Raw genomic sequence first — 21062 nt, forward strand, 5'->3', positions numbered from 1 at the left:
GCAGCGCCTCGCTCAGGGAGCTACTACTGTCTCCTTGAAGCAGACCTTGAAGCTGTGATCATTTTGCCCCAGAGTGGATCTGAACAGAGCTCTCCAGAGGTGGTGGATTATATTATGCCCCTAAACCGACACCCCGGTCCCCGGCACAAAATGAAGTTGTTAAAACTCAAGGTTTTGCATTTGACAAGTATATCACCATGATACACTGTGCCATCTGCATACATCAAGGTCTTCACACTATCACACGCAGATGGAAAGTCATGAATGTATGCTCAGCAAAACATTGCTAAGATGAGGCTTTGCGGCAGTCTCCATACTGCAGGCTGTAAACAGTGGGAGCACAGTACAGTACAGTAACAGTGTGCAGACTATTATACTGTCCTTATTTCCCCGTGGTCACTGTTCATTGAATATCATTATAATCTGTAATTATGTCTGCACCGCATGGCTACACGTCCATGGTCTGTATCGTGGATATAGGCTATAGTTTGTAATCTTGGTCGAAGGCACAGTGTATTTAATTATTTTAGAATTACAATCAATAAAGGTAATGTTTAACCCATTCTGGGCGGGAGGGAACCCCTTTTGGTGTTTTAACTAAGCATTATGTTATACTTTCGCTATTGAAAAATAGCAGATCTACAAGCTCATAGGTCTGCTACTGTATTTTTGAAAAATCGTGAAAATGTGGCACAAATCTTTGAATAGGCCTATACTGTATATGAATGTTATCTAATTTCACATTTCAGATTCAGTTCAGATTCAGATTAACTTTATTGTCACTTACGGTAGATGCACTGTAGGCTATAGGTAGGCCTACATGGAAAAACTCCAGGCTCGGAAGCTCCAATACAATAAAACACGATCATAAATACATGATAAAAGACCTAAAAGCACTCAATAAACCGTAAATAATATAGCTCAGCAGTATTCCTTTTCATCCCATGGCCACAACAAACAGTTCAAGCCACCAAAGATTAAGGTTGAAATCTACAACAAAAACTGTAGTTTGTGTGCATGGTACAAACTCTGGTCTTCATTTTCTCACATTTCAAAACACAAATCCTCCTTTAACTATAGGCCTACTCAACTCTTCTTGGAGCCAAATTGGCAGCATGCAGGGGGTCATTAGCAGTCCCAGTTGATGGTAATTAATTACCACCCCTTGTGCAATAATTCCCATTTAGGCCTGACGTCGAAATTTCTAAAATGTCTTCTAAATCCTGACAGTTTTCTGTCAGGATTTGTGCCACATTTTCACGATAAAAAAAGAAAATAGCAGACCTACAAGAGTGGCGCGCTATAAGCTTGTAGATCTTCTATTTTTCAATAGCTAAATTATAACATCATGTTTAAAACACCAAAAGGGGTTCCCGCCCAATATGGGATAACCTAAGATATGGTTCTTTTGAGCATATTTTATCTACCTGTAAAAGTGTGTGTGTGTGCGGATTTGGTCACTTTAGTTTGAAGGTTCTAGTTTGTGTTTAAATGAAATTAACAAGGCCACTTCGTGAAAACAAAGAATTATTCAGTCAATTCAGTTGCAAAATGCTGGAGAGAGACTACGCCGTTTTGCCTTTTCTAATTGGACTGAACTCCACGAGGAGGGCAGGCTTTTTCCCGGTCAGACAGACTCAGGAAGTTTTCCTCGTTAGATTCTGTGAAGAGGCTGCCGGGCTACGGGCTCTTCCCCCTAGGCTCAGACTGACGCAGGCATATCATATCTCTGACTGGAGTCACTGAATGGGCGGGCTGGGATCTTGTTCACCAAACGAACCTGCCGTATCTCCCCTCAGTATGGTATCTGTGACTGCAGACGGTGAACAGAAACAGGAGGGTTGAACGACCTATCTTTGTTACGGTCAGACAGTGACTGCAGCAGTGTTGTTTTTGTCAGCAAATTTAGTTTTAGTCATAGTCTCTTGAATAGTTTTCACTTAGTTTTAGTAAATATCATACGATTTTAGTCGACTAAATCTACAGTTGATTTAGTCGACTAAAATGTGTTTTGACAGGCCTTGATGTCGTTGTAATGACATATTTTACACTTTGGTTGCATGCTGAAAATAGCAGATATACAATCTCACGCTGCGACGCGTTGTGAGATTGTATTTTCAGCATGCAACTGGATAAAACTGGATCTCTTGTTCACTAGTCCCTTACTAACATTTTAGTCTAGTTTTTATTTGTTGACGAAATTGTCAGTATATTTAGTCTTAGCTTTAGTCATCATAGATTCGTTTTTATTTAGTTTTAGTCAGTGAAAAAAGGTAGTCGACGAACATTTTTCGTCTTAGTTTTAGTCGACGAAAACTGCAGTCTGAGGGAGGACTGAGATCCCGTTTAGTCGCTCACCAAATGAACCTGAGGTTAGGTTCGTTCAGGGAAGAGGATAATTATTGCTGAACGATTTGAGGTTGGTGTGTTTCCGTGCAAACACACTCAGTCTGTCAGTCCCTGGTCCCAGCATGCAGTAACACACAAAACAACGTGTTAGGGTAGGAAGAAAAACAACGTGTGTCTACTAGAGCTGACCTTTTTGTTTGTTTGTTTTTTTTAAGTCGAAGCTAATTTGAAACTTCGACGGGGGTGGGGCTGGGGGGCTGGGGACTAGTGTCTACTAATACAAATTGCAGAATTAATTAATTGGTTCCACCCGCCAATTTGAACATTGTTTTTGGGGGTGCCGTGCCCAGCTTGGCTGATGATTGGCTGGTCACCCTATAGATTTGATTTACCGAGCAGAAAAGTGAAGACGTGATTGGCTGGAATGACATGTGTGATGATTTGATTGGCTGAGCACGGAATGTGATGTATGATGATGATGAGAGCGCCCCTCACTTCACACGGGTGTGAAGTACAGTATATGTGGCTAATAATCAATGTAATATTATAATAACTAATCTAATAATCAGTCATTTAACTATAGAAAAGTGCACTCCTCAAGAGTGCAGATCTCCGCCGAGGCCTGGTTGCTTAGCCATAAGGCTGTGAGTTGTGAGGGTGTGCCATCAGGACACGGGGAAGCTGCCTGGCGGGGGAAACGGTTTGTCGGACAGACGGTGTGTTTAGAACCTCGCCACACCTGCACATTGATTTATGATACTCTCTCTTTAAAGAGGATAATTGGTGTGAAGCATTAATGAACTTTGTGGGGTGCAGGACGGGTGGCCGCCCTAGTCTCTCTCTCTCTCTGACACTCTGACTGATCGTAAAACAGTGGTGTCTGATTACACATGCTCTCACTAGTGGTGATAGATCACTTACTGTATGCCAGACGGACAGCTTGCGCACCACTGCCAAGTTCCCACCCCATAGCCTCGCAGATATGCCATCCCATAGTGTGGAGGGACTTATAAATTCACAAAACGAACAGTTGTCTGCAAATTGCGATATTCCTGCACACACACACACACACACACACACACACACACGCACAGACCCTGCCTTCGGCCTGGTGGCGATATAACTATCATGCATCTCCTTGGATTTATAGGCTAGTAGGAAGTATATTTACAATACATGTGGCTACAAAGAAACTCCTGCAGCATCGGCAGGCAGGCAGGCATCCATTTTTAAAGCATGGCCCATCCCTCTGCCCTGGTGGGTGTGGGCCGGGTTCACACAGTGATGCAGGGTGTGTCTGTCAGTCACTCACAATGGCGTTGGAACATCTGTTGTCTCTAGAGGTCCTGTCACAGAGAGTTACGGACTTAATCATGTCTGCTCTCTCTCTTTCCCCATCTCCCCCATCCTCAGCTCTCTCTCTCTCTCTCTCTCTGTCTCTCTGTGTCTTTCTCTCTCTCTCATGTCCTCTATGGCTTTGACCATGTCCCGTCTCTTCCTTCTTTAATGTTGTCTTATATCTTCTTTAATTTCCCTTGTACTCTTTTTATTATCTTTTCATTCCTGTTGTCCTTTCACCCCCACTCCCTCTTTTTCTGGTTTTCTGGTTTCAGAGACCTGGTTGCCATTGTCAGGCCAATTGTCATTTCCAGGTCTTAACATGGAAACAACGCAGTCTCTTTGAAACTTGTTCCTTCTCTCTTTCGATCCAGCTTTAATCTTTTCGAATTCTGTCTTTTTCTCCTTGAGCTTTATTTATATTCCCTTGCAGCAGTGATGAATTTTATGCACCACAAACTCCCTGTGTTAAAATTGTGTCATTTTAAATCAAAGCTGAACAATTTTCAGACGCCTTTCATTGAGGTTTTTGATTTCCTGAGCCGTACTTTAATTTTATTCGCATATTCTTTATCTGTATTTAATGCTCCTAATGTTTTGTGTAAAGCACTTTGGAATTGCCTTGTTGAAATGTGCTAGACAAATAACCTTGCCTTGCACCCTGCGTCCCCCTTTCTCCCGTCCCCTCCAACACGGCCTCTAGACCAGAGAGATATTATCTAACATTCTAATTCTAATTCTTCAACCATTCGTAGTCCTTTGACTCAACCTCTCCTTATGCTCCTCTAATCCTCCGTCCCACACTTCCAGGGGGCAGAGTGACCCTTCTGGCCTCCTGCTAAAATGTCACTTAGGCTTTAGGCTGAATCCAAATATCCTTTCTTTTCGCTGCACTTGCAGAGTTGCTGCCCAATTCATCAAATCTGCAAAGGGGGCTTTCAAATGGACTCTCATGCGGACTTCCAGAGTCGGCTTTGGGTGTATAATTCACCAGACTTTGGAACTGTCCAAATTTAATTTGCAACAAGGATGTTGAATATATAACGTTTCCTATATACCCACTGCCTTCACCCTGTTTTTATAGAAATAAAACCCATTTAATTAATATTTGCATATACAGTAAGTGCCCAGGTTCATGTTATCAATCACTTAGTCTTAGATAATGGACGCTAAACTTAACGTAACTACAGTAGTCAGTGTTATACAAGACGGTGGCAGAGCATTTTGTGTTAAAGCAAAAGGTGAAAGGGTTTTTGTTGTTGATGAGTAGACATTTACCTCGCTGGATTGCTGGAAAAGACACAGGATTTGTGTCCAGCACCCTGGCACATCCCAGATTGGCCGAGGACTGTATTTTTTGCTAGTTCAATTGTGCTCGCTCTATTTTTGCGTATATATGGTCTGACTCTATCCTATTCCCCTGTGCATACCCTGTGTCACCAAGAAAGACACCCAGCTGAAAGTGTGCAATGACCTTCAGTTAAGTTTTTTTTTTAACTTTTCCTTCTAGCCTCCCATACCTGAACTTTCCTTAAGTCTTAGTTTATGTCGGCTAGCCTGCAAATCTGCAAATCTAACGTTTCCCCCTGGGGATCCGATGACCTCAGCAGCACACCGGGAAGCAAAGCATAAGATATACTAGACTGTAAATAGAAGAACTACCGCTGAGGAAGCATGCACGACGGGGACGGGAGGAAGGGAGAGAGAGAGAGAGAGAGCAGGGTGATGAACATAAAGACGATGCTTAGGAGACAGAAAGATGGAGAAGGAGGAAGGTGGAAAGAGACAGAGTTGACAGGGTGAAGGAAATGAACGAGGTAGAGAGATTGAGGATGGCACTCCTCCGTGTATGAGAACGAGTGGGTACAGTTGTCCACGAGGATGACTTTTACCAGTAATTTATTGCAGGGGATATGGTTATTTCCAGCTCTGCCTCTCGGGACTGCATGAAAATGTCCTGCACTGTCACAATATGAAATCACTGATGGGATATCCGTGTGTCCTGATTGGCTGAGAGGACACACAACATGTAACATTTTTTTTACATAGATCTCTACATCGGTCTACATCAGCTGTATCTAATGTGTGTTTTGAGGTGCGCTAGCCCCTCCTATATCCAGCTTTTATATGCACAAACGTTGTCGTTCACAAACATTAAATTCCCAGTGACAATGAATGGAGTATTTGACGTAATAGTGTCTGAGAAAATAGTGTCTATTTTACATCATGATGATGTACGATGATAAGAGCACCCGTCACTCCACACGGTTGTGACTGTATAATAATAATAATAATAATAATAATAATAATAAAAGGCTCTAAATGTCCGTGCTGCTCCAGTGTCCTCTCCTCCTCCCTGCGTCTTTTTCTTTCTTTTCTATTGTCCCCAACAAACCATTTGAGTCTGGTTGGGTGGAGACATTTTGGACTCGTATACTTACATGTTAATGCAATTTTGCACTGCCTATAGTGCCTATACAGTCTATTCTAAAACGGTTAGTAGTCCCAATACTTGATTCTGATTGGCTGGTTACCGTCACGTGACCGTTGTACATTTCACCGATAACCCACACCTTCAATCACTTCATATCATTCCCAGCTGATTCAGCAGCTCTGTAGCTGTACTTGGGAAGGGGAGCACTTGATTGCCTTATACAAGCCCATGCCGTGCGGGCGTCTAAGCACCGCCCGGCTCATACGACTGTGAGTGAATGTGTGGCTCCAGGCAGCCCCGTAACCGTTTTGTAACCGTTTAAAAATCCATGGTAACCTGAGACCTCTTGCGGCTTATTGCTTTATTCTAATTCACACATGCAACCTATAGGAAAACCAAGAGCTGGTTACAGCTTATCACAAATCATGGACTTGATCAGTTAAACTTGACTTCCTTTGAGAGAGAATTACAGAGACAAGAGAACGAAGTCAAAGACAGAACTGACTGACTGACAGACCAACAGAGAGGGAAACAGGACTATGAATGTGATGATAAACTTTGGCCCAATCAACCATGACCTTACTTAGACATGTGTTTCATCCACCCTGACCCATTGACTGACACATGAGTATTTTTTATGCTACCTGACCTTTCACGTTTCAACAACAACTTTTCCCAATACTGTAGAATGACAGTAGAACTCTCAGAATGTTCCAATCTCAATTAATTAGTGTTTAGTACAAGAAACCATTGATGTGAGAGCTGGTGTCTAAGTGAAACGACATTTATTTTTCCATTCATGATTTTGCCATTTAATATAAATTAATTACAGTTCAACTGTCCTAACATGAAACCGATGCGCTGCTGCACATGGCATTTACTACTAATTTCCAACTTTTGTCCCTAGTTAAGCTTTTAAGTATTTGATGATTTGACGAATGTGGACAAGCAATTCATGCCACTGTGTTTTATTGCTTTGTTGAATCCGATCCTTGCTGAGGGTAATATTTTCCATCTCCACTATATTATACTTACTTCAGCTCTATGGCCAAATAAGATTAATTAAAAAAGCTGTACTGTACTATTTTGCTTTCCTATCAAACTCACAACCCAGCTAAATATTCTAGTTATTAATTATAGAACATATAAATGATAAATATCCTGTACATTCTGAACACCTATCACCAAAACGGGTAACTGCAATTACTTCCGGGACTGCATGTTGTCTCAGTAAGACAGCCCTCCCCCTATCCACAAGGAGGAGCAGTGCACCAAAGCATTATTATGGAAATTGTAGTCCAGGAAGGAAGTGCTAAAATCTAAAATATCTAAAACCGCATATTACACACAAAAATATCCCCAGGAAAGTGTTCTAAATCTTCTAAACGTCATTGACATTAATTTTTTTTTACATTAATCTGACATTAATCTTTAAGATTGCTTGATCCATAGCAGAGCTCTGTGATTGCCATGTCGAGCTAAATAAAATGCCAAGTTTAAATAAAACATAAATGTCTTGTATGCAAAACTAAAATGAAATCAAATACCAAACCGAATCAAAACAGCACTTTAGTTTATTACCTTTTATCCCTGCGCTGGGAAGCTTGGCTGCAGATAACGGTTTTCGGGTGTTTTTGTCCTATAATATACATTTTGTTCTTGACTTGATAAATTATTCCATTACAAGCCTTTCCTCTTGTTTTGGGATTCTACTTTGGGGTTCTGATAACCTTCAGTTTTCCAAATTGTGGCTGGCATGTCATCTATTATCGGATCCACGCGGTCCCAGTGGTAATAACATCACCTGCATCTCAATAAAATCCAGGGAAGCTTTGATACGTTCAGAATTGAGTGTGTGCACAATGCCGAAATAACAGAAAAATCGCAGTGCAAGATTGGCAGTGCAAGGCAGTACACACACACACACACACACACACACACACACACTGCAAGGCAGTACACACACACACACACACACGCACGCACGCACGCACGCACGCACGCAAGCACTGCTGTCTTCATTCCCTCAGTCCCTCGGCTGCTACAGAAAAACACCACCGCAATTCTACTAATCCTTTCCCCAATATCAACCTTCTCCGAGTGGCTGCTCCTGATAAGATGCCCATGAAGTTGTACACAGTACAGTATACCACACACAAAGGCCCAGAAGAACCCACATAGACACGTACAGTATACTTCCCATTGATCCGTCATCCACGTGCGCACACCACTCACTCGCACACAAATACTGTACAGTACGTGCTGTATGCACAGATATGCATGAACACATACGTACACTCACACACACCAAAGTCAGACAAATATCAAATACACTAACATGCACATATACGTACATTCCCATCCACACACACACACACACACACACACACACACACACACACACAGCGCCCCCATTCCCCCGGCCTATACGCCAACCCATCCCGGCGCTCAGTGCTCACCCATGGCGAAGAAGGGCACCCCCAGCAGCGTGGAGTTGAACTTCCCGTCGGAGATGACGAAGATGCCGGCCGCCGTCACGTTGGCGATGCAGATGGTGAGCACGCCCAGCAGGCCCAGGAAGGGCTTCCCCCTCAGGCAGTCCCGCATGGAGCTGGAGATGGTGGCCGCCAGGAGCACCAGCACCAGGCTGACCAGCACCTCCCCTTTGGCCAGCACGCCCGTCTGGTGGAAGTCACGCCACAGGCTGAAGGACGTGAGAGACTGGACGTGGAGCTGGTCCACCACCACCGCGGCGGGGGGAGGGGCCACGTGGGCGCCGCCGCCGGCAGGCCCCTGCGGCGGGGTCCCCTGAAAGAAAGGGATGGTTTACGATAAAACATTATTATCGTTTTGTCGTGACAACGCTCACAACAAGCGCGTCGCAGAGATTGCTTTATCTATCGTGAAATTGTCCTCATGCACTGTAGGATGTTGTGTTACGTTTTGTTGAGCTGCAGATTCAGCGCCACTTATAAACCCTCTATACTCGATAAAATGTGCACTGTAAACGGAATGTTCATCATGTTTGTCATGTTTGCACTATAAATAATATAAAATGTGCACTGTAAACGGAATGTTCATCATGTTTGCACTATAAATAATATAAAATGTGCACTGTAAACGGAATGTTCATCATGTTTGTCATGTTTGCACTATAAATAATATAAAATGTGCACTGTAAACGGAATGTTCATCATGTTTGTCATGTTTGCACTACGACTTGCACTATATTAAAAAATAAAAGTAAAGTGTGCATTTGGTACCCTCTTATTTCACTCCTACACAAATCGATTTTGTCTAAAAATGGCAGATCTAGATTGGCTGTTTTTGGGCAAACGTTTGATTCAAGTGGTTTAACAAAAGTATTTCAACCATACTTTATGATTATCATGATGATAATAATCGTTGTGTGTATATATATATATATTGAATCTTCCTTTTTTATTTTGCTGTAACCCTACAGGGACTTCAATCCCCAACAAGACGACGGGAGACGACCTAGACACGACCAGCTACATCCCCCCCACACCCCCCTCCCACACCCGCGGGGGAGGGGTGGACGCCGAAAAGCAAGAGAAAGGTTAGGATCTTTTCATTTTTTACGATTTATTTGGGGGATTTTATGTCTTTATTGAGAGGACAGTAGGCTTCTTGCTGACAGGAAATGGGGAGAGAGAGATGTGGCAAAGATCGTCAGGATTCGAACCTGCGACACACTGTCAGGCAGCAGCCTAGGTGCCAGGATTGCTACCCTATAGCCACATGGTCCCCGTGCCCTGTATATACCTGCGTGGTGTCCCTGCCCGTCGCAGGCCGGGACAGTCGGCTGGCCAGCGCGCAGAAGGCATTCTCCCAGCGCTCGGCGATAACGTCCTGCACCACTGGACTGTGGTTGCGGAGGTAGTAGGTGATCTGGATGGCGCGCGCAAACTTCACATGCTGGTCGCGGCTGTTGGCCGAGAAGGACACGCCTCCCAGCTGGTGGCCAATGAACGACACGCGGCCGTCCTGTGTGGAGGAAAGAGAGAGAGGAGACTGTTATTTTATTTTATGCCCTGTTGGACAAAACAGGGACTCTAGAAAATTAGCACCTCTTCAATCTAGTTAACGGCTAGCAAATTATACATCGCTCATAAAACACTGAACATAGCCTTTCAGCAGCAGCGGTTAAATGGGTGAAACTACAATCTAAACTTAACAGTGACAGGAACCTTTGAGATAAAGGATAGATAATTCCCCAGAAGACATTTTAATATTGGCTCTTTTTTGTGAGCTTATAGTAGACGCTTAAAGGGACACTTCACCCTTTTTGCAAAAAGATATATGTTAATGACGTTTAGGAGCTTTAGAACACTTTCCTGGGGGTCTTTATGTGTGTAATATGTGGTTTTAGATATTTTAGATTGTAACAGTGAGCCTGTTGTCTCTGATGTCATGGACACTGGGCTCACTTCCTTCCTGGACTACATGTTGTCTCAGTAAGACAGCTCTCCCCCCTATCCACAAGGAGGAGCAGTGCACCAAAGAATTATGGGAATTGTAGGCCAGGAAGGTAGTGAGACCAGTGTCCATGACATCAGAGACAACAGGCTCACTGCTACAATCTAAAATATCTAAAACCACATATTACACACATAAATACCCCTAGGAAAGTAATCTAAAGCTTCTAAATGTCATTAACATATCTTTTTTTGCAAAAAGGGTGAAGTGTCCCTTTAAGATGTCACCATGGTAGAACTGTATAGTACTGTATACAGCACTACTGCAATATTTTCATATTTTGAACTTGAGTAAAAATGTCTCAATCTCTAACAAAAGCCAAGGCAACGAACGCTGTGTTTGGAATTTCTCTTCTCACAAACCATTTGTGACCGTTTGTTTAGTATAATCGCACAGTAATTGCTTAGGGTAACTGAAAATGTTTGGACTCGTGTTTTGCTGGTGTAATTACACAAATTTCAAAATTGATCTTCTACTACAGTCTGTCGACCACTTTACATGAATTCCTGTGATTTCAAGATACAGCACTGCATTGTAAATTGAACACATTGGTCGTTTTTTAGTGGCCAAATACAGGCTCAACATAATGAGTGTGGAGAGTTGGAGACAATGATAAGGCCACTGATAGCTTGCGCTGTTGTTACTGCGTAGCTTCACCTTAAAATACGTTCTGTAGCCACTGTTTGCGTACATTGTGTGTGTGTGTGTGTGTGTGTGTGTGTGTGTGTGTGTGTGTGTGTGTGTGTGTGTGTGTGTGTGTGTGTGTGTGTGTGTGTGTGTGTGTGTGTGTGTGTGTGTGTGTGTGTGTGTGTGTGTGTGTGTGTACGTGCGTGTCTGCGTAAAGTGTTCCTGGTGGTGTTGTGCATGATGCGTTCGCTTCAATGATACATAATACTGTATGGACAGTGGGAGATCAATTTTCAGTAAAGTTGAGTGATATGTGAAGAGGGGAGAAATGACAGGCTGTCTCTCCGAAAAGACGGATTATGGCAGGAGATAGGCAAGTATTCTTAGACCAGGTTGTATAGGGACACTAGCAGACCTAGGAACATCTCTGTTGGCCAGGGATTGAGTCTTGTTCCCCCATACCTCCTCCATGCGGACTCCCGCTAAGCTTACCTGTGGCCAAAATCAATGAAGAAAAAACACAAAGGCAAGTGGACTGCCCTCTCCTCATTTAATAAAAGCCGTCTGATGTGCTCTTATCCTGATGCACTAGCTTCCAGTGAATGGAAGGCATCGGAATAAAACCTGCGATGTTTATATTATGGGGTGATCACCCTTTCAAGTATGTTGTGGATTATTTTGGGATTACTACTTAGATCGACGTGAACAACTCTCTTCACCAACGCGTATTACACTGTATAACCCATTCAAGCATGTGAAAGCTCCACTGTCCAGTGGACCTCAAAGCACTACTACCTCGAGCTCACACCTCAGGTCGAATCACCCAGAGAGTACTATACCACACCCTGGAAACCCCCAAATCAAACACCAAATGCCTTGATGGGAGCCTTCTCCACTCTGCTATAAGGACATGGAACAGCCTTCCCCAGTTCCCCTGCGGTTGTTGGAGACTTACATCTAGCTAGTGTTCACGCCTTCAAGAAGAGGCTATCAAACACCTCCTCAGTATGTGACTGTAATCCCACAAAGCTCAAGGACTGTACACCTGACTGAGTAGCTGCACATCATTGATAGGCTCTTCCAAATGTATTTTTCTCATAGCCTGTATCTGTTTAAGCTTAAGAAAAAAGAAAAAAAAGAACTCGACCCCTCACGGCCAGTGAATGTGACTGAGGTGGTATATTTTACGATAATGCGTGACTTTTTTGTTGGACCTCAAAGTCATAACCAAAATAGATAACTACTTCAGGAGCAGGCCTTGCATGCAAATGACGAACCGTTAGCGGACTGGTAACCTACGTACGTGCCTTAATTGTTTGATACGAGGTCCCGGGTTCGCCTCCCGGGCCGAGGCTACGTTGGTGGCAGCGGCACCGTCTGTGCCGCCAGGGAGACAGAACCCGAACACGGGTTCTGTCTCCCTGGCGGCACAGACAGTATTTGTTGAGCGTAGTCGACAGCACGTTACCTGCCTGGGTGTGGAGGTCCCCCCCCCAGTCAGTCGAGCCTAGCTCCTGGCTGGCACACGTGGACGCGCATCCAGATGGATGCTGAGGCTCCACTCCTTTTCACTTCCTTGCTTACCTTAAAACTATCTATATATTATGTTATCAAGAAGTCCCTCTGCCTGCTCCATGCTCTCATTTAAACTGTCACAGACCTGTTTGTGGGTATCCACCACTGTCTCTTGTACTGTAGATCACCAACAACCCACTCTACTTCACGGTGTTATGATTTATTAAAGTGAATGGTGGATGTCACATGAAACGTACAATGACCTTGGGCTGACATCCCCTCGCTACATACTGTACATACAAGCAAAACTATCTGAGAACGTAATTCAATCTAGGAAATCTGTCTTTAATAACCTTGCATGAATGAATGAGAACCGTAATGCTGTAAAATGCGACAGTACCAGCATTCATGTAATTAATCTAATACAGATAGAATGGCCTAATCTCCTAATATAAATTCATGCTGACCATGACATTGCTTTGGGGATAGTGTACTCTAATTGTACATTCACAGCTCAAGCAGCCTGAGAAACCCTTCGCCAAAAAGTCAATTCATTTTCTACGACCCGTGAAAATGGTCAACAGCCACTGTTGATGACAAACGCCCAGGAGGAGATGAGATCCTTATGTTGTGCTGCTTTCCCTACTCATGCTGCATGGTGTGCTGTTATGTACACTACAGCACATCAAGCTCACCTCTCTGTCTCACAGTGGGAGAAAAATGTCATGCCATAATCTCCTATTATTCTATCACAGTATGCATCCCTGTCTAGTGCACAACCTTCTGTAGTAACTCTACGCTCTTCTCTGCATAATGCCAACCTCTCCTCCCATGATAACTCAACCTCGCCTCTCTTCCACTCCCAAGACCCGACTCAATCAAGCTGCAGGGTGTTTGGGTGCATCAGTTCGCGACCTAGGGTCAATTTAATCCTGTTGCATTGCATTCATTATTATGTCTAAAAATGCATCCCATCAAACTTTCAGATGCTGTTTTACTCTCCGTGTGGAGGAAGAATGGTTAGGTTGTTTACAGTGATCTCTCGCTCTTGAAATATATAATCCTTGGTTTCTGTTGTGTGTAAACGATCCTCCAAACCCCACCTCCAGTCGCTGTCATTAGAATGGAGGGAGAGAGCGCTCCCTATATGAGCACGGCACCAGAGCTTGCTTGCTCGCACAGACCCTCAGCCTAGTTTATGCTCTGTGGCATAAGGACGAGTGAGAAAAGAAGACCTCCAAGCTCACACCGATCGCATCCACAACGCCGCAATACTGTTGTGCAATATAATATGTCTAGGGTTGTCCCGATCCAATCACGTGATCAGAAATCAGGGCTGATCACGTCATTTTCAAATGATTGGAATCGGATCGGAGCACAAAAAAGTGATCGGGACATCCGTAGTATCAATATTATATCCATGTCATGCTATTAGACTGGATATTGTCTGTGATTTTAGATATTGTACTACTGTGATAGCTATTGTTATGGCATAAAGGTTCTGTAAAAAAAAAAATATTGGATCAGGAAAAATCTGTATCCGGCAGATACTCAACATTAAATGATCGGAATCGGATTGTGAGCAAAACAAAAACGTGACTGGTCGCATTACAAGAAAGGATAAACATTTCGGCTATCCAGCCTTCGTCATCCCCTCTGGGTGTAAGGCCCGCATTTCTTTTGCTATGGTGTGTTTTGAAGCGAGGAGTGATGTTTATGTGTTGTTCAGCCTGAGTTTAGAGACTGACTGGACACTTCCATGCTTGGAATCTATACTTTGTACAACCATGCAGCTCCACTTAAGACTTCTGGAGTTACTGGCCTGGCTAAGGGCTCTGCTACGGTTCTAACTGTTGAGGGAGTCAGAGGGTGTTTATCATTGGCTCTCCAGTCTCCAAGACCAGATTGTCTTAAGTCAAAAAGATTTTCTATAGCCAGCGATCTTCTGTTCACAAGCCTGCAGACTCTCTGACTCTGACCTCTAGGTAGCCATGCATGGCACCATGAGGATACATACATGTGCATTGAACTGTATGTACTGTAGGTATGTGTGCAAACGCCTCCGTCTGAATGCTTGTACACTGTACAGTATCAACAACACACCGTGCTTTGCAGTTTGCACACAAAGTCGTACAATTAGTCACAGACGTTACCACAGTGAAATTACTTCTCTGCATTTGACCCATATCTCTTGGAGCGGTGAGCCACAGCGTGCACCGCACTCGGGGAATCATTAGCCCATTCTGACCTGAGATCAGATTCATACGAGGTTTCCACTGGACACACACTGGTCTGATGAACCCATTCTGACCTGAGATCAGATTCTAAAAATGTCAGTCGTTCTTCGAATTTTTCAAAAATAGCAGACCTACAAGCTCGTATCGCGCCACTCGGTGGCGCGCTATGAGCTTGTAGATCTGCTATTTTTCAATAGGTAAAGCATAACATGATGCTAACACCAAAATGGGTGCCCGGTCAGAATGGGTTAGTTGATTTGATCCCCAATCCAACCCATTGATGCTGAGTGCCAAGCAGGGACGCATTGGGTCCCACTTTTCTTTGGTCTTTGGTATGACCCAGTTTCAGGGCGGACACTCTAACCACAAGGCCACTGTCTGGTTGAAATATTGGAATATTGAATATTGAAAGACAATTACGGGTCAAGTTAAATCACTGTGTACAGTAAAGCCAGAGAATTGCTGCAAACTATAATTCTAGAGTACTGACTTGTTCCTCATTTAATCTGCATCTCACAGACCTGCTTTTGCTGGATCAGAATCTAGAATCTAATCCTGTTATAACCGTAACATTATGGTAAACTTATATTGTTGTTGTTCTTGCTATAGTGTGATAAGATGTTGGAACAAACATAAAGGAGTTAGGCGCCGCTTGACTCATTCCGGTATGTTTGCTTCAGGGCGCACACCAGTGTTGGTGAGGTGCTGGCCTAAGGCAGTAAATAAGTAAAAATGAGAAAAAGGCCACACACACGTAGCCACCATGCTGTATATTTATTATTATCCAACGTTTCGACCTAGGTCTTCTTCAGGGAATGAGTGTTACTAGATGTAAACACAACCTGATTGCGAACGCACTGAGCACTTACTATGAGACCTAGCAGATCATGTCTGTGTGTCTGTCCGTGTGTCTGTCCCGCTATCCAAATATGGAGTGTGTTGCATCAGCAATCACTCAGCTCCATATATGGGCACAAAAGGGGCCAGTGATTTGTTTGTTGTGGACCTGGCCCCTTTTGTGCCCATATATGGAGCTGAGTGACACTAATTCGTAATTTATTCTAATTGTTATTGCAATTTACGATCTGCGTTCGCTTCCCGCGTTTGCGCGTCTTACTCGTAATAATAACAATCAATTCCGTCTCTCTTTCCTTCACAGAAAACTAAACTCTGCAGTGCTGCCTTGCAAGAGAAAAACCTCCTGAAGAACCATGACCTGATCACCAGCCACAGCCTGAAGGAGTCCAAGTATGAGCAGGTATGAGAGCTATACATGAACACACACATAAAGACACGGCACGCACGCACGCACGCACGCACGCGTCGTCACCTGTCGACCAGAGTGAGGCTCAGTGGTGGAAAGTAACTAAGTACCCCCCCTCCTCCCCCAGTTTTGAAGCACCCGGAAGACTGCCAGAAGTATAATTGCGATGCAGTGAGCACTTACTATGAGACCTAGCAGATCATGTCTGTGTGTGTGTGTGTGTCTGTGTGTCTGTCCGTGTGTCTGTCCCGCTATCCAAATATGGAGTGTGTTGCATCAGCAATCACTCAGCTCCATATATGGGCACAAAAGGGGCCAGGTCCACTCGGCTCCATATATGGGCACAAAAGGGGCCAGTGATTTGTTTGTTGTGGACCTGGCCCCTTTTGTGCCCATATATGGAGCTGAGTGCGTTCGCTTCCCGCGTTCGCGCGTCTTACTCGTACGGTACTGTACAGTCTGTATGTTGTGATTTGTTCTGTGTACAAGTCTTGTTTTTGTTTATAAAAGCAAGCGCATATATCTGGCTATTTTAACTGTATTATTGTGGCACTATTGTGGCACTATTACTATTGCTTCAACACTGATAATATGATTTTGTAATACTTTATATCCATTTCTATATCAAATGTATAGACTACTTTTATATCTTGCATGTGTATTACATTTGGTACAGTAAGTGGAAAGGTCAGATTAGATAATGTCTCCAAGATAATCATGACATAATCATCTTTAATTATGTTATCTTAGATTCTCTCACAGAAGGCTACTACACTATGCTGTGTCACTTTAACCCTTGAGGTGTGAATTCACAGCAGAGGCAAAAAATATATTTTCAATGCAAAGATGGTAATATAGACACAAGTTTGGGTGGCGCAAGTGTACAAATGTACTTTTGCATTTGTACTTCCAAATGCAATTTGAGGCTGTTTTGCATTTGAATGTCCTTATTCAGTTCTCTACCTATTTATGCCAATGTCCAATTCATACATACAGTATGTATACCTTATCTAGAACTATTGATAGGATCTCATCCATATCAGGCTATAAGATAAATATTGGTCAAAATCTGAGGCCCTACCACTCGCTTCATATTATCCTGAATCGTTGTTTCAGGAGGGCCTAAAATGAATGGCCTAAAAAGGGCATGAAATATTTGGGCATAATCTTCCCCTCTAAACTGGATGAATTGGTGGAAAAAAGGAGAGAGACGGTACACTTCTACACATGCTTTGGGGTTGTCCCAAAAACCCAGGCCTATTGGACTGCTATACAAGAAAGACTGGAGAGAATAACAGGGCCTTTTTTATACACATTCCTTTCTGACCCAGTCTTTTCATTCCTGGGGGATTCTGCCACATTGAGGAATGCTTGCTCCTCCTTTAGCTAAATGGATACAAACGGCCATTATGTCAGGTATAGGAGGCCGTTGGTCAAGGACTGCAAGGCTCCATCTGCACCTGCACCGTCCCTCTGGGACGCCTCCATGGGACAATTGGCCGCTTACGAGCGACTGTCAAACAGGCTGCTTAACCTATTTAAGCCTGAAAAATGTGTCTTCTAAATCCCGACAGTTTTCTGAAATACCTATGTTTCTAGGCCTATATATCACTCAATATTTCAGGTCAAGGACCCCAAAAATTATCTGTAATTGGCCTCCGACCCCCATCTGAAAATATGTTGTTCCAGGGACCTCCCCAGAAGCAAAGATTTGAGTTAAAAACGTTTGTTCTGTAAAAAATATATTCTAAATTTGAGGCACATTTTCACGATTGTTCAAAAATAGCAGACCTACAAGCTCGTAGCGCGCCACTCGGTGGCGCGCTATGAGCTTGTATATCTGCTATTTTTCAATAGCTAAATTATAACATAATGTTTAAAACACCAAAAGGGGTTTCCGCCTAAAATGGGTTAATAGGACAGACGATTATGACTTAAAATGGGGGATATTATTATCACATGCACGTATATCCGGACTCTGATGTTGTTTCCGGCTCTGAGTGAGCTCTGAACGGGCTACATCTTTGGAGGAATATACTGTACACTTGGAGGACTCGAAGTCTGGCATTGGGGCTGGGGTGGACTGCGATATACTTCTGTGCAACCTTGTTTCATTGCTGTTTTGTTTTGTGTAAGTGTACACAAAAGTGTACAAATCATAAACAAAAATACAGTACATACAGTATACCGATTATGATTTGTATTCGTACAGTCATCGTTATAAGCAGTAACACTCGATATTTAACCACTTGAAACCCTACCATCTCTATTCTCTATTCTGGGAGTGAACATTCGGCGAAGATAGATAGATCTACAAGCTCACAACTCATCGCAACGTGATGCATAATGAGCATGAAGATAGTCTATTTCCAGTGGATATTATTTGGCGTAGAGCCCTTGTGAATTCGGATTAGCAAAAATAGCTCTATAGCTCTAGCTTCATTTAACAAAAAAATGTTCTCCAATAATGATAATCATGCCCAAAAATAGGGATGCCATGTGATTTACAGCTACAGCATATAAAAGACTCACCAAAGAAATGTGGAAGCCATACTCCTTTTTGTGTATCTTGGCCTGTGACTGACTCCTGATTTTACTGTGTGGTGTTTGCTACCTCACACTGTTCTGGGAGCTCTAATTGAGGGTTATAATAATTACATTCTAAGTGAGGGGTGTGTGTGTGTGTGTGTGTGTGTGTGTGTGTGTGTGTGTGTGTGTGTGTGTGTGTGTGTGTGTGTGTGTAAAAGTGCAAAGTATTTAGTCTGTTAATTTCTGTTACTGTACAGTACGTGTGTGTGGTTATTGCATGAGGAGATTGAGCCGTATGTGACACATGCACCACAATTTAAGTGTTGTGTGGCCTGGTTGTCGTGTGTGTGTGTGTGTGTGTGTGTGTGTGTGTGTGTGTGTGCGTGCGCGCGCGCGCATGTGCGTTGCAGTTATGCAGTACGATTTCCCATGCTGTCAGTGATTTGCAGTATCAATACTTTTCCACCTCCCCTAACACAATGCAATGCAATCATCATAAGTTATTAACAACAAACAAATAATTATAGCCTACTCATCCCCTCACCCATTTTAAAGACAACTATAAGAAAATGGCTGCAAATGTACTTGTAGGCTACTGTACAAAGACATTTAGGGTAGTACATCTCAGTATAATTATGGACTATACTATGGCTAATACAAATCATAGTGAATTTAGTTTACATGCTACAGAATGTCAACACGTTCTCAAACACATGAAGAGAGAAGAGAGATGCAGGCCCAGAGCCTTAGTGTATAGCCTATACTGTACTGTACATTATGCAACATTTTGACATGTTTCATTCATGGCAAACACTTGCTGTTATTAGATTTGCATTTACTCTAAGAAGGTTGTGTGTGTGTGTGTAAAGCAGCGATTGGTTGACTGATTGATATGGCTGCTGCAGTCGTATTACTCACACTGGGGGGGCTATGATTCGGTATACGGAGAGCTAGGGAGGGAGATAAGATTCTGCCAGGTCGGTCTCCACAGAGTACAGACAGTCTATTCGCTGGCTATGTCGTTCTATCGCCTACTATATGTGCAGCTAGGAGAGGGAGAGAGAGGGGGACACTGCATGGGAGGGGGGGGGGGGGTGGGGGGGGGGAAGTCCCTATGCTCTCCCTTCCCTTCCCTCTCTTTCTCTCCCTGATACACCACACGCGCGCTGGGAGAACGGTGGGCACTGGGCAGTGTGCTGGCAAAGGGTTGTATAGAGAGCTATTATAGTCGAGTAATAATAACCTGTCCTGAACCAACTACAGTAGCAAGACACAAAACTGCTAAGCAGACTGTCTGTGAAATCGAGAGGGTTTCCCCCTCGCCATCTGATATAGCCTATGTAGCAATCTGCACTGAGGCTGAGCGAATACAAGTCATTCATTCAGAAATGATGGCAGCCTCCAAGCGGCCGGACAGGGACAGCCTGCCTGAGCTACAGAGCCCAGACAATGCTGAATGAACGCTGCACCGACTGACTGTCAGGCGTTTATCAGGGCAATTTAGCTCAGATTCGCTGGGACTGACTGTGCAGCTACAGGTCTATACACTGAAATCTGAGATTGTTCTCGTGACCACAACAGCACAAAGAGACAGTATTTGGAGATATTGTCAGTGCAGTGGTGCCAGTGGGGCTTTACAAAACGTCAATTAAAAAAAAAACATTTTCAAAATCTCACCTTTAATGTTGTGTTTGGATAGCTCACGGGCACCTTATGAAAAGTGCTGTTGGCGAGCACAGCCAATCTTATGTCTTCGAATATGGTGACGATGTCGTCCAGGAGGCATCGCTTGTCCCTGTAGCTCAGCACGCAGAGGTGCGCGAACGTGTAATTGAAGCCCTTGTAATTGACGCGCAGATCCAGCACCTGCTTGTGGACCTGCAGGACCTGGTCGGCCAGCTCCAGGATGTTCCCTCCGGACTTGGCCAGCAGGATCAGCCTGCCATACCGGCCGGGCGTGTGCAGGTCCGAGTAGAGCTTGTGCTTGGACTGGTCGATGGGGAACAGGCTGTTGGCGAGACTGCGCTCGATCTTCGCGAGGCTGTGGGTCGGCGCGACGAGCAGCTCGAGGTCCGTCTCCGGTTTGAAGCGGCTCAGCACGGTAGATCCGAAGATGATGGTGAGCACCGCGGGGACGGTGAGGAAGAAAACGGGATGCCTGCTAACGAATAAGCCGAGCCAGTAGAACGAAGCCTTGAGCCCTCTGTGTATCACTTGCCGCAGCATCCTCCACAAAAATCCAGCTTGCAGATGCCCCGTCTCCTCCGAT

At 43.9% G+C, this 21062-nt stretch overlaps 1 protein-coding gene across 2 annotated transcripts in view; it reads right to left on the reverse strand.

Moving 5' to 3' along the window:
- ptchd4 (patched domain containing 4) overlaps positions 1–21062 on the reverse strand; it is a gene marked incomplete at its 3' end in the record, with an annotated part of 51308 nt that extends 30246 nt beyond the window's left edge. Inside the window, exons 1-3 of one of the 2 annotated variants that reach the window (XM_080790881.1) lie at positions 20471–21062; positions 9908–10129; positions 8581–8854 (exon numbers count right to left, since the gene is read on the reverse strand). In XM_080790881.1, the coding sequence (XP_080647007.1) occupies positions 8581–8854; positions 9908–10129; positions 20471–21019 (1045 nt within the window). In that variant the 5' untranslated portion in view covers positions 21020–21062. Of the gene's footprint in view, positions 1–8580; positions 8930–9907; positions 10130–20470 lie in introns of both variants that reach the window. The other variant, XM_080790880.1, reaches the window with a different exon arrangement.

Source organism: Protomyctophum bolini (assembly GCF_963924005.1).
Source record: "Protomyctophum bolini genome assembly, chromosome: 19".
Lineage (NCBI taxonomy): Eukaryota > Metazoa > Chordata > Actinopteri > Myctophiformes > Myctophidae > Protomyctophum > Protomyctophum bolini.